At 37.6% G+C, this 13,655-nt stretch overlaps 8 protein-coding genes across 8 annotated transcripts; 4 read left to right on the top strand and 4 right to left on the bottom strand.

The window, feature by feature from the left end:
• Positions 1-222: 222 nt before the first annotated feature.
• On the bottom strand, positions 223-1,137 carry KQ657_003665 (uncharacterized protein; the record flags this gene model as incomplete). Its single annotated transcript, XM_043194367.1, has 1 exon — positions 223-1,137. The coding sequence occupies one exon, from the start codon at positions 1,135-1,137 to the stop codon at positions 223-225; it is 915 nt and encodes a 304-aa protein (XP_043050691.1).
• A 1,283-nt stretch (positions 1,138-2,420) lies between these two features.
• THI13 (4-amino-5-hydroxymethyl-2-methylpyrimidine phosphate synthase) lies at positions 2,421-3,440 on the top strand (the record flags this gene model as incomplete). Its single annotated transcript, XM_043194366.1, has 1 exon — positions 2,421-3,440. One exon carries the CDS (start codon positions 2,421-2,423, stop codon positions 3,438-3,440), a length of 1,020 nt encoding a protein of 339 aa, XP_043050690.1.
• Positions 3,441-3,566: 126 nt separating this feature from the next.
• On the bottom strand, positions 3,567-4,472 carry SCO1 (Cu-binding protein; the record flags this gene model as incomplete). The annotated part of the gene is made up of 1 exon (XM_043194365.1): positions 3,567-4,472. One exon carries the CDS (start codon positions 4,470-4,472, stop codon positions 3,567-3,569), a length of 906 nt encoding a protein of 301 aa, XP_043050689.1.
• Positions 4,473-4,680: 208 nt separating this feature from the next.
• On the top strand, positions 4,681-6,492 carry KQ657_003662 (protein-lysine N-methyltransferase; the record flags this gene model as incomplete). The annotated part of the gene is made up of 1 exon (XM_043194364.1): positions 4,681-6,492. The coding sequence occupies one exon, from the start codon at positions 4,681-4,683 to the stop codon at positions 6,490-6,492; it is 1,812 nt and encodes a 603-aa protein (XP_043050688.1).
• Positions 6,493-6,519: 27 nt separating this feature from the next.
• On the bottom strand, positions 6,520-7,068 carry PHO88 (Pho88p; the record flags this gene model as incomplete). The annotated part of the gene is made up of 1 exon (XM_043194363.1): positions 6,520-7,068. One exon carries the CDS (start codon positions 7,066-7,068, stop codon positions 6,520-6,522), a length of 549 nt encoding a protein of 182 aa, XP_043050687.1.
• A 282-nt stretch (positions 7,069-7,350) lies between these two features.
• KQ657_003660 (uncharacterized protein) lies at positions 7,351-10,047 on the bottom strand (the record flags this gene model as incomplete). Its single annotated transcript, XM_043194362.1, has 1 exon — positions 7,351-10,047. The coding sequence occupies one exon, from the start codon at positions 10,045-10,047 to the stop codon at positions 7,351-7,353; it is 2,697 nt and encodes an 898-aa protein (XP_043050686.1).
• Positions 10,048-10,778: 731 nt separating this feature from the next.
• Positions 10,779-11,276, top strand: UBC7 (E2 ubiquitin-conjugating protein; the record flags this gene model as incomplete). The annotated part of the gene is made up of 1 exon (XM_043194361.1): positions 10,779-11,276. One exon carries the CDS (start codon positions 10,779-10,781, stop codon positions 11,274-11,276), a length of 498 nt encoding a protein of 165 aa, XP_043050685.1.
• A 799-nt stretch (positions 11,277-12,075) lies between these two features.
• On the top strand, positions 12,076-13,521 carry CBP1 (Cbp1p; the record flags this gene model as incomplete). Its single annotated transcript, XM_043194360.1, has 1 exon — positions 12,076-13,521. The coding sequence occupies one exon, from the start codon at positions 12,076-12,078 to the stop codon at positions 13,519-13,521; it is 1,446 nt and encodes a 481-aa protein (XP_043050684.1).
• Between the last annotated feature and the right edge of the window lie 134 nt (positions 13,522-13,655).

Genomic DNA, 13,655 nt, shown 5'->3' with positions numbered 1-13,655 from the left:
CAGCAGTGATGAGTTCAAATAAATAAACCAAAAGAAAAACAGTTGTAGAAAGAAACAATTTATAAGACAAAACTTCTCCCTTTGCCCCTTAAAATCATTTAGAGGAGGTGGGAGGGCTACTGCAGTGTGCAGTACCTTGATAATGACCATGTATGCAGGATTCAGTGATAAGGAAACGATAAGATACTAGTATAATAATAATATAACGTTATTATATTGGCTTTAATGCACATTGACTTTGGTAAAGTTGGTACCACCTGTTGGAGGGACTTGTAACCAATTAAGATGATCATATTTGGCTGTGCCATCAATCATATGGAAAGCATAGGCATAACGAGATTTGGTTGATCTGTTTTTGTGCGATTTATGGAGTACTGAATTATGAATCAATACCAATGATCCAGCAGGACACTTAACTGGAACATAGTTTGATTCTGGAATTTCCAGAATAGCATTTCCTATTGCAGTGGGGTCACATTTGTCAGATAAAGGGATGAAATTGCAACCACCTTTCCCTCCGTTGACCTTGACAAATCGTTTACAGATAGGGAATTGCTTATGAGACCCAGGAACAAAATAGAGACATCCGTTTTCTTCAGTACAGTCTTCAAGAGCATACCAAAACCCAACTGCAGATTGTGGATCTGTGTATAAAAACGTAGCATCTGTATGTGGAGGCACTGCGTTATCTCTTTCTGAATCATTTGATGTAACTGGCTGCTTAAATATAAGCATGCTTTGTAATACTCTAGGATCAGTATAGTCCAACACCTTGGCAATTTCACTAACACGATTCTCAAGTGTGATATCTTCGAAGATTTTGTTGTGCATATGTAATCCGTGACCTATTTTATTTATGGCTTGTTCTTTGGGGAATTGGAGCTTCCCATTGGAATCAAAAGCGTCCGTATCAAAGAAATATGACACTTTATCGGACGAGTCAAAAAAATACTGGTCTCCAATATGATCATTATCATCAGTTTTGAATTGAGTCATAGGGTGATTTGTGATGTCCAATTGGTCTAACAACTTGGTAGCTTCTTGCTTCATTTGGTCAATCTGCTTCCTACTAAGGAAATCAGGTAAGCAAAGAAACCCTTGTTCATGGTATTGTGCCACTTGTTCGGGAGTCAACATAATTGAATTGATAACAGACAGTAGTTTTGATGTTTGGATTTAATATTGAAAGAGTCCTTATCAAGATTCAAAATTGGTATAGGCACGTCATGTCCGGGTAACCATTTAATTACCCAATTGGTTTAATGTCAATTAATGAGTCGAAATGAACCTGCTCAGATAGAAGGGTCACAACAAAGTAATTGATTCTAGTGGTTTAAATGAAGAATTATTGCATTATCTTAATGAAACCACATGCACCAAATTTGAGCTAATAAGAGCATTGATGATACCACGACATATTATGTAATTATTGACATTAATTAAGGTTGAGAATGGAGTTCTTTGCATTTCCAGGAACCCTCGGAAGGAACAAAGCCATAAATATGAATATTACAAAGATATCACGATAACATACGTGAAAAGAATAATATACAATAACACTACTACATACCACTAAAGGCATGCTCATACTATTTCTCTGTGTCAGTATCCCCGCATTCTTTTGCACCCAAAGGCCTCAAGTGCGAGGCTCTTAAACGCATAAGTACAAGGAGCAGATATACGAAAAGGGACAAAGCATCGGCCTAGTACACTTATCAAAGAGATAATGTGTCAAAGTTAAAATCAAAGTCATTATACATCAAATAAATGCGAGTAGCCTTTGACCTCTACTAGTAAATTAATGTTATGTGGCACAACCGTGAGTAGTACCATTAGTATACCAGTTTACGTTATCCTTGACGAGTGCTAACCCAGAAAGCCAATTGGAATCATTAACACTAGGTAAATTTATTCATAATAGGTTGCCTATACTCCTGAAAGTCACAGGTTCAATCAAAGATCAGCTTCGTAGATTCATAATATGCTAAGTCAGGGGAAAAGGGACATGGGATCTTTATCCGCATACTTATAAAGGGGCCGACATCGCATACGGCATTCTCGCCACCTTTATGTAGCCAAGTCCATTATCCTTGCTACCAAATATGAAGGGGACCATCCAAATAATTGGCTGTAAGTTTGATTGATGAAGGTACTGCTCCCAAAGTCTCATGCGCTAACAAGCCAAGAAGTTGCGACCATTGCAAAACGTACTGCATGTTGGTTTGGTGTGTTCACGACCATATAAAGTCAAACCCCCAACAGGCAAAAGCCAATTACAACATTCTATGGTTTGTTGGGGGATGTAGGGGACGAGGATGATTCAAGTGAAAGTTATAGGGATAAAAATTCTATAAATATAGAGAGTTCTCTCCTTTTAATTTGTTTAATTGTTATCTTTATCTTTATCATTAGCATTAAAAATGTCTACTGAAAAAATCTCTTTCTTATTGAACTGGCAACCAACACCATATCACATTCCTATTTACTTGGCTCAAACTAAAGGTTTGTTTGCTAAGCATGGAGTTGATATGGCCATCTTAGAACCATCTAACCCTTCGGATGTAACTGAGTTAATTGGTCTGGGTAAGGTTGATATGGGTTTGAAAGCTATGATCCATACTTTGGCTGCGAAAGCCCGTGGGTTCCCAGTTACTTCTGTTGGATCACTTTTAGATGAACCTTTCACCGGAGTGGTTTATTTAGAAGGTAGTGGAATCACTACCGATTTCCAATCACTTAAGGGCAAACGTATTGGATATGTTGGGGAATTTGGTAAGATTCAAGTGGATGAATTGACCAAACATTATGGTATGACTCCCAATGACTATACTGCTGTTAGATGTGGTATGAATGTTGCAAAATACATCATTGAAGGAAAGATTGATGCAGGTATTGGTATCGAATGTATTCAACTGGTTGAATTGGAAGAGTACTGTCGTTCTGTTGGTAGACCAGTTACTGATGCTAAAATGCTTAGAATTGATAAGTTGGCCGAATTAGGTTGTTGCTGTTTCTGCACCATCTTATATATTGCCAATGATGAATTCTTGGCTGCTAACCCAGAAAAGGTCAAGAGATTCTTAAGAGCTGTTAAAGAGGCAACTGACTATATTTTGGCAAACCCTAAGGAAGCTTGGAGTGAATATTGCGACTTTAAGCCCCAAATGAACACTCCATTGAATTTGAAGAAGTTCCAAAGATGTTTTGCTTATATGTCTGAGTCTTTGTACAATGTTCACAGAGATTGGAAAAAGGTTACTGGTTACGGTAAGAGATTGGAAATCTTACCACCAGACTATGTCCCTAACTACACCAATGGGTTATTGGAATGGCCTGAACCAAAGGAAGCCGAGGATCCACTTGAAAACCAACGGAGAATTGCTGTTCATCAAGAAGAATGTAGATCTTGTGGTTCCTTCAAGAGAGCCATTCTTACGTAAGCAATAGCCTAGGTTATATGCAATATCTTATAGCTTTCTATAAATTGACTTTACTATTAAATCAATTGACAATAGCATATAATATTTCTATGTACAAGTAGAAGCTCTTCTGAAGCTTATTTACACTCACTTATAAAGGAAACTTAACCAAGAGTCCTTTCTTCTTTCCATTTCCTCCTTTGGAACAAATGCATCAATGTGCAGTCTGATCTTCTCCACTGCTTCAGTGGCAGTAGCTTCTCTTCCAATTACATCAACAAAATTACCTTCTGGGTCCATTAAATAAAAGAAAATCGAATGATCAACCAAATAATCCTGACCGGGCTTCACATCTGGCGGAGTAGAGAAATACACCCGGTACTTCTTACAAGCATTCTTTACATTCTCATAAGTACCCGTCAAACCTATTATACTAGGATGGAAATCAGTTAAGTACTGTTTGACAACCTCAGGAGAATCTCTAGCAGGATCACAGGTAATGAATACTGGCTGTAATTCAGTGTTGTTGTCTTTCTTTAAAGTATCCAACACTTCTCCCAACTTGTCTAATTCATCAGGACAAACATCAGGACAATGAGTGAAACCAAAATAGAGAATAGAAAACTTATCACCAACTAAATCCAAATTGGTGAAGGGTTTATTTTCAGTATCAACCAATGAAAATGGCCCACCAATCAAAGGTTTACCAATCCCTCTTTTGCTTTCAACTTCTTTTTGAATTCTAATTCTTTCCTTTTCTCTTTGGAACCACCATGTAGCTAAACCACCAGCCCCAAAGAGTACTAAGATAGCTTTCCAAGCAGCAAATTCGATAGTACCTTTCGCATACTTCCGTTCATGATCTTGACTACCACCAATTGCCACTCTGCTCAAAGGTCTTCTCTTCTTGGGTGCATCAGCATTCGCCGGTTTGTTTTCCTCAGATGGAGGATTAACTTTTTGATGTTGGAACCGGACGCTGGATACTTGTAAGTTCTTTAAACTTATCCTTGGAGTCAAACCCCGTGCATTTCTTGCTATTCCAACTTTCATAATGGATTTAGTGAAGAAAGAGTAAGGTCTTTCAAAGTTAGTATTACTAAGTTGAGCTTTGTTCAAAAAGATCAGATGTTATGTGCGCACATTATTACCTAAGCAAACGACAACAACTATACAGGTTATCCAATTTGAGCGATGGGATAGTTGAAGATACTTAAGATGCTTGTATATTCGTAGACAGACTTCAATATAACTCTTAGTTATGTCGGAAGAAATCAACAAATTAGTAACTTGGGCTAAACTGAAAGGTGCTGTGATCTCCAATAATGTTGGGTTTGGATATTTGGAGGCAGGTTACATAGGTGCCGTATACAATGACAGCGATGGCATCGATAATGGAACTCCAACGATGAAGATACCATTCGAAGCTCTTATTACCATTGATAAGGCTATAGAGTATTTTGGAGACTGGGCTAGACCAGTGCACTCCAAGACTAGCAATGTCAATGCTATACTTAAGTTATACTTGAGTAAACTTCGCAGTGAACCTCAGAATGAGTTCAAGGCATTCGTTGACTTGTTGCCCAAATCAGAGCAAATTGGAACTCCCTATTGTTGGGATGGCGAACATAAGGCGCTTTTAAAGGGAACAAATTTGGGTAATTCATTAAAAGATAACATCACTGTTTTAATTGAAGAATGGTGGCAAGTAATTAACATGATACCTGAATCGGTTGCTAAACCCGAAGAACATTTTATTAACATGAAATTTTACTATGAATACAAATTCTATACGGATGATGATATTTACAAGTATTTTGCTGTTGATGTTGATACTAAAAATTGGACGAGTTTCCCCAATTATTTGTGGGCATCACTTATATTGAAATCCAGATCCTTCCCCTATTACTTGTTTGCCAAGCATGTGAGTCGGAAAGTAGCACCAGATGAAGCAGTGCTTATCCCCGTTATTGATTTGACCAACCATAACCCTAAGGCCAAGGTGACTTGGCTAGTTGATGAAACCGATGGCAGTTTTACATTACAATGCGAGAACCCTGAACGAGTTCAAGGGTGTGAATTATACAATAATTATGGGATGAAAGGTAACGAGGAGCTTCTTCTTGCTTATGGATTCTGCCTAGAAGATAATACTGCAGACTCTGCTGCGTTGAAGATCAAAGTGCCAATGGAACTTTTGTCTGAATTGGAGCTGCAGGGAGTTAAGTTACCTACGATGAATGATTATACTACAGCTGTTCATAGAAGTGAAAATGTTGAAGACAATGATGAAAAGGCTGTTAATAAATACTCCCAATACCAAGATGGACTTCTTTTTTTCATTACAAAGACTCACATTCCTGATAGTTTGATCTTATTATTTCAATTGTTGATGAAGAATAAGTATGAGACCAAGCTTAGTTTGAGAATGAGATTAAGTGGTTTAAACCAATTGAGACAAGCCATTGAAAGTAAACTAGTTATTCTTGAGAATGTCGCATTACCAACAGATAAAAACAAGAATGACATTCAATTGAAGAACATAGGGATCTACTTGAAGTCTCAAAAGAGTATTATGTCGTCTGCCATTAAGAACATCAAGAGACAAGAGAAGACACTTTTAGCAGAACACAAAAGCCAATTGATAAGTTTGAAGAGCGTATGGAAGAAAGATCTTCCGTTCCAACGTTCGTTACTCTTAGCACTTGGAGTTACCAGTTTTGAACAAATGGTAGAAGCTCAGTTCCAGGATCAATGCTGGCTATTATGGTTAATCCGATGCTACAATAGAAAGGAATACGATTTAACTGAAGATGAAGTCTTTTTACCTGAATGGATTCACGATTACTTTGTCAGGGTCGTGTCCGAGACCACTATTCAGCCATCGGAAGTGATTCAGTATAAGGAACTCTACCAAGGGTTAATACCAGAATTAAACCGGATGGTTCCTGATGTATACAATGTTGGCAGATGGACAGTTGACGAGCTTATCATTAGTGCCAAAGTATTGGACTTGATAAGTTTCACAAGAGGAAAAGAACAAGAGTGTATATTAGTTGCACCAACACAGTAATCTAGTACAGTTATATAGTTTATTGTATTAATCTTCCTTGACACCACCAGCACCACTGACTTCAGCAGCATCAATAGAAGCCTTATCGGTCTTGACACCGGCACCAGCACCAGTTAATTGTTGCAACAAGTTAGGAGCAGCCTTGAAAGGTCTCTTCAAGTCTCCAGAGGCTGGAACACCGAAAAGATGAATCTTAACAATGTCGGTTTCTAAAGCTCCCTTAACAGTAGAAATGGTTTGCATGAAAAGTGGGTTGGTATATTTCATATACAAATGCATGAATCCCATCATAGCCAAACCTTGGAAAACACCTTTTAAAGCAGCATCAACTTGTTTCAAATCATATTCCTTAACAGTAGTAACAACAGCCTTGGGTTCGGATTCTCCACTCATAGGATTAGCAGGTTCAACATACTTCAAAGTAGTCAAATCGTTCTTAGAGTTGATCTTAGCTTTGGTGATAAAATAGATTGCCAATGCTACTGCTTGACATCCCAAGTACCCAACTCTGACCCAAAACAAAACGTCCGGGTTCTCAAAGTCAATCTTCTTAGCGAGTTGCATCATGCCAAGCATGATGACTAAGTTGGTAGCCATAGGATTCATTTCGGTTTGGAATGGTGTTGAAAGAAGAATAGAAACACCTGGCTTATCTGTTGGTAGCTGGTGAAAAAAAAATTATGCCTTACGCTGTCGAACACAGGAAATTGTCTGCAGCCACGCCACCATAGATTTCCGACCAGATCAACACCGGAAATGCCCTCGGAATAAAATGGTATGGCCTCATCATACTATACTGATATTATACAATGACTGTTTCGTTTTCTTTTCTGTACTTCTCTATACAGTTAGTGATGTCTAAAATGTCTCGTCATCAAAACTAACGTCACCAAACTCCCAACATCCAACATGTTCAGCTCTTGCTTCAGCTTGTACCTTCAATAAGCCAGAAACATAATCAGAAGCTTTGATAGTGGCAGTTAAAGTTGTTTCATCTACAACAGCCCAACCTTCCTTAACTAATTGTTTGTTGATGGTATAAGTTGCATCCTTTAACAGCTGTTCTGAATCATACAAAACACCAGTGTAATCTGTAATGGTACCAGGAATAGCACTCAAAACCAATTTCTTATCGTATGTTAAGTCTTCCAAAGCATATATAGCATCAGTGAAGTAGTCAGTTGGCTTGGAAGGTGGTAATCTCAAGTTTTGTAATGTTGTAGTGCTAACAAAAGCTGGGTAAGTCGCCAAACTAAATTTAATTGGTAATGATCTTAAACCTGATAATGCAACCTTATCAACATTTCCAAAATCAATATGTTTGACTTCATATGAACCACTAGATTTGTCATAGTTGATCACACGAGCTCTATAGTACTTACCATTCTGAGAAAATTTGGCAGATACCAATTCACCCTTCCTTGGAGGCTTATTCAAATTAAATGGCAAGTCAACAGATGAAGATGTTGCACTTGGAGCCTTGGAATGGAATTCATTGAACTCATTCTTGAACAGAGTGAATTTAGCAACGGCTGATGGACTGATGTTTTGAAATGAAATGACACCAGTGGTAGGATCAACATCGGTGACTTCAATATCAAAGAACTTGGGCTTTGATTCAATGGCTACTTTTTCTAATGATTGAGCCAATTGAGCTTCCTCTTGTGCCTTTTCTTGAGCAGCATCGTAATTTGACCAAAGTCCCTTTTTATTAGACTTGGCTTCATCTTCAGCTTCAAAGAATTCAGTGGCAAATTTATTGCTGTTAACAGCAATATCATGCAATTTCACATACCCTTGATTCAATAATTGAACTTGCACTGGTGACAACGCACTGGGACTTCCATACAAATTACCAATGAAGCCACCAATCTTGTCAGTATCGTAAATATCAAATTCAACATTTTTTTGCAAGTATTTCTTGTTAACAAATTTCAAACCTTCATCAGATTTATTATGTTCATTAGATAACCCACCCAAAATTAATGTCAACTTCAAGCCTTCTTTTGGATTATACAACTTGACTCGATTCACAGAATTGACATATTCAACATGGTATCCACCAATTCTACCCTTTTGCTTGAACCCGTTCAAAAATGTTTTGGCTTTGGAAAAGTTCTCACTAGCATCAACAATTCTAGTACCAACAGTTAATACCTTGGAGATATCACCAGTTGTGAATATCCCCTTTTTGCCAGCCTTCTTTGATGCTTCTTCAAGCTCAACCAATTTATCCCAGTTCATTGATCTTTCACCAGATGTGGCCTTGCTATGTCTAATAACAGTACCCCAACCATTAGAAATTATTTGTTCTGATAAATCAGAGCCATTTGGCAACTTAATACTCACAGTAAATCTAGCATCAAAGCCCCTCTCTTTATCTTCTTGTCTGTAACCATCAAAGTAAACAGTGACATTCTTACCCATCACAGCATTACGCACATATTCTCTAGCGGTATTGACCAATGCTTGTTGGACCTGAACATTAGTTGTAACAGTTGAATCGTTTGGTTTTGGTGCTCTAACAGAGGCCAATTGAACAGTGATTTCTTCATCAGATTGAGGAAGTCTAAGGATAAAAGTATCAGCATGTAAAACACGACCAACTTGAACATTGTCAAGAGTTGAGCCAGGCTTCAACAGTTTTGATTTCACACCAGTAGAAATCGTAGCTGGCTTTGCAGCAGTTGAAGTAGCAAAAAGTCCTTTACCCAAAGCTTTAGCTGTTTGTTCAGCTTTTCTCCATTCCACCATTAACTTAGAACCCACAAATTGGGATTGCCAGTCGACAATTTCAGCCAAACCTAACTCCAATAATTTTTCATGAATAGAGTTACCACTTGGGTGAATGAATATACCAATTGGCAAGCCTGCACTATTTTCTCCGATAATGCTAACCTTGATTTCGACCTTAGTAGTTAATAATTTTTCTTCAACAAATTGCTTTGCTTGTTCACCCACTTTGACCAATTTAGCAGTTTCATCGTCGGTTCTTGGGCACTTGATCCCAGCCAATAAGATTGGACTTTCAATGTGTTGGTTAGATCTAACAAAAATACGGCCTACGACTCTATCACCACTGATAACTCTCTCAACAACACAAGTAAGAGGATATTTTTGGGATCTTGCTTGAATTTGTTCTGTTAAGGGAATTATTTCAATACGACCGGTTTCTGTATCAAGCTTTTGAGAAGAACCCTTTTGAGAAGCTGCGATAATATCCTCGTATAACTCAGAACCATCATCTTGAACATTATCCTTCAAATGAACATAACCCTTTTCCAACAAATGCACAATCAAAGAATCAAAAATAGGAGTTTTCACATCACCAAATTCTCTTCCAGTAGCTGGATTCTTGTAAAATACAGATACCTTAATATCACGGCCAATAAGCAACTGTCTAAGGTATTCTCTTGAAGGCCATCCATTTTCAGAAGTTCGAACATACAGTAATGTTAAAATACGTTCCGGTACTGGCACTTGAGTACTTTTAACTGGAATAAGCACCAATGTATCACCACTAAGTACATTTTTCACTTTGGCAACAAACGACATGTCAATTGAATTTCCTCAATTACAATTCTTATAACCACTAGTTCTTATCTGAACCAAGTTTAAGTTATTCTATAATAAAATCGGTTGATTTAAAGTTGCAAACCAAAATTTTTCAATTTGAACAACAAGCCCAGGCGGCGCTCCCAATAGACTGTGGAGATAAATAGGTAAACAATAATGATCTAATATGACATTTGTGTAGATAAAGCACAAAGCTCAATTCTAATCACTATGATAAGGTCCAACTAAATATGATCTATCAACAATCGCCGTCATTCCTTTACTGGTGCTTGATAATAAATTGAAAAACAATTACAGCTAATGCGCAAAGAAGATAAGCAGTCTCCCAAACTGATCAACTACTTACATCGTTTCTTGACAAGGTGAAATAAACTTCAATGGTTATGAGTTTATATGTGACTAAGATATTTAGGTAAAAGAATAACGTAGAACGTAGAAGCAATCACAGTCATAGCCATAAGACTTTAGTCAAAGAAAGAGTGACGGCAAAAGATCATTAGGGGGTTAATGTATCTGTTATCGATCTATGATAATTATTTTGACACTTGCACACGACCTGGAGATCCAAATACAAAATTTAAAGATTTCATTGGTAGCGCAAAAACAGGTGAGATCAAATCAAACGACACCCAACAACTAACTACTACTAATACTACTATTACTTGTACCTGGCTGATAAGAAGACTTATTTATATAAAAGTGATTATAATATGGTTCTGACTGCACAGAGGAGACTTTTCAAAGAGTTCCAACAACTTAGTAGAGATCCTCCACCAGGAATTGTTGCAGGACCTATTAGTGATGATGATTTGTTCAAATGGGAATGTTTAGTAGAAGGACCTTCTGATACTCCATATGAAAATGGTGTATTTCCAGCAATTTTAAGCTTCCCAACAGATTATCCATTAGGACCACCAGTTCTCAAATTTGATCCTCCACTTCTTCACCCTAACATTTATGCTGATGGAACAGTTTGTATATCTATTTTACATCCTCCAGGTGAAGATCCAAATCAATACGAGCGCCCAGAAGAAAGATGGTCACCAGTACAAAGTGTGGAAAAGATCTTATTGAGTGTCATTTCAATGTTGGCCGAACCTAATCCAGAAAGCGGTGCTAATATTGATGCTTGTAAGCTTTGGAGAGATGACAGAATTGAGTATAATAAACAGATTCGTGATCACGTGACCAAGTCACTTGGATTGTGATCATAACTAGCATAGAGTAATACATATGTAGTAGAAGGTATTTGGCAGGGTATTGAATAGTACATGTCTTTTTTCGGGCCATATTTTTAATAGCTCTCACCATAATTAGTGTTGTACCATGGAATGATTTTTCAATTCGAAAAGTAAGATCGAAACGACAAATAGCTGGACCCAGCGCTATTAACTATACACTGGCCAAGTTCAATTATATGAATTGTGTTAAAGGACTACATACTTGCGGCTACTATTACCGTTTTTGGAAGCACTTAACAAGTCTATGATACTATGTGTATCCATGTAGTTACTAAGTCGAATCAGCTGATCGATATATTCGGTTGCTTATCTATGACATAAAGAAGCTGCACCAAGTTACATGGTGATCTCATTCCTTTGCTTGAACTTGTACTATTTTTACGCACAATTGATATTAAAATCGTTATTGCACCATAGTGTGTAACATATTGTTCATTGGTGACACTTGCCATTGCCATTGCCATGATTAACAGCATCTGAAGGCTATCGATTCCCTTGCGCGCGGTACGACTAAAAACGGCAACCGGAGTGCGGCTAAAAAGTGCACTTAATAAACCGTTTGTGCTAGTTAACGAATGGATCTGACCATAGTGGGGAGATCATGAACTACTATTTGAACCTGTTGATCTTCCTGAGTTGGTATAAACTAAAAGAAATATTTAGCAAGCTTAAGGGAATAGTTTTTAAATCAGTTCCTCCACATAGTATAATTGCAAAGTCTCTTCCACAACGTATTTCACTGATTATCACTGAAAACCTTGACGAAATGACTACTATTAACACCAAAGTTGCTATAATCGGTGCAGGCTGTTCTGGATTGAAAGCTGCCAATGAATTGTTGACTCTTTTGGATCAAAGGGATGTTTACGTTGTTGAAGCTCAAGATAGAATCGGAGGTCGGTTGTTCACTGATAGAACTAGCTCTGTTCATGGATTGCCCTATGACTTAGGAGCTGCTTGGTTTCATGATTGTCTTGACAACGCTGTATTGGATTACAAGTTGGCCCTGGGGAAGTTCGAAGTTCCTAGAGATGGTTATTTTGATGAAAAGGATATTGTAGTGTATGACAGAGATGGTGTTGTTGATCTTAATGGCTTGAATTTAAACCAAATCTTACTTGATGCTGAAAAATTCAGTGAAAAATACTACTATGCTCTGTTAGATCATAAGGATGTTCCATTAAAAGAGATTGCTACACGGTACATTGAAAAGTTTGACAAGTTGCTTACTCCTCAACAGAAGCATTATTTGGTCCGTATGATCAGATACTTAGAGTTATGGCATGGTATAAGTTGGGATGTCATGAGTGCCAAGTATGGGATCTTACAACATGAAGGCAGAAACTTGTATAATAAGGAGGGATTCGGTCGTTTGCCCGAAGAGTTGGCAAAGGGTGTTGAAAATATCTTACTTAGTCAACCAGTTAAGAAGATTTATCGTGGTGGTGATAAAGTTAGAGTTGTTTGTCAAACTGGTTTAACAATTGAAGCTGATTATATCATTGTCACTGTACCTCAAAGCGTTCTTGCTTTGGATAAAGATGAAGTTGGAGGTATTGAATGGATCCCTAGTTTACCAAAGAATGTAACTGAATCTCTTGAAAGTATCCATTTTGGTGCTTTAGGTAAAATCGTTCTTGAATTTGATCAAGTCTGGTGGGATTATTCTCAAGATAGATATACTATTTTACCTGATTACGATGCTGCTCCAGTTCCTATTGAATTCACTCCAGAAAATCCACCAATTCCTTTCCAGTTTCCAGCTTATGCCATTAACTATAGTAAAGTCCACGATTCACCCAACAAACCTTCCTTAGTATTGTTAACTCAGGCTCCATTGACTAATTACTTTGAGAAATACCCTGAAAAGGCTTGGGAATATTATAAGCCAATGCTTCAAAAACTCTCTGTCACTGGCAACAGACCTATTCCTGATCCCCTTCAAGTCCTCACCACTAGTTGGACTCAAAACCCTTACTTTAGAGGGTCTTATTCTGCTGTTCACGCAGGTGACGATGCTGACGGTTGTATTATTCAGCTTTCGAATGAATTTCCTAATGTTGGTTTGGGTTTAGACTCTCATGTTAGATTTGCTGGCGAACATACAATTCTGGAAGGTGCCGGGTGTGTACATGGTGCATGGTTAAGTGGTATGAGAGAAGCCAAGTTTATCTTAAAGGCTTTTGCTCTGAAGACCTCAAGCAAGTTATAATTCAACCGTTACCTTATAGACTTTTATGGTTGTCGAAACATTTAATGATAATAATGAACAAGTGCATTTGTATTATATGTGGAACAGTAATGTTAACTTTGTTATGTAATAAATTAGATGTAGATGGTAAACTC

The sequence above is a fragment of the Scheffersomyces spartinae genome, assembly GCF_019049425.1.
Source record: "Scheffersomyces spartinae strain ARV_011 chromosome Unknown scaffold_4, whole genome shotgun sequence".
Lineage (NCBI taxonomy): Eukaryota > Fungi > Ascomycota > Pichiomycetes > Serinales > Debaryomycetaceae > Lizanozyma > Lizanozyma spartinae.
Note: the sequence above shows the minus strand (reverse complement) of the source record. Positions and strands in the feature narration are given on the sequence as shown.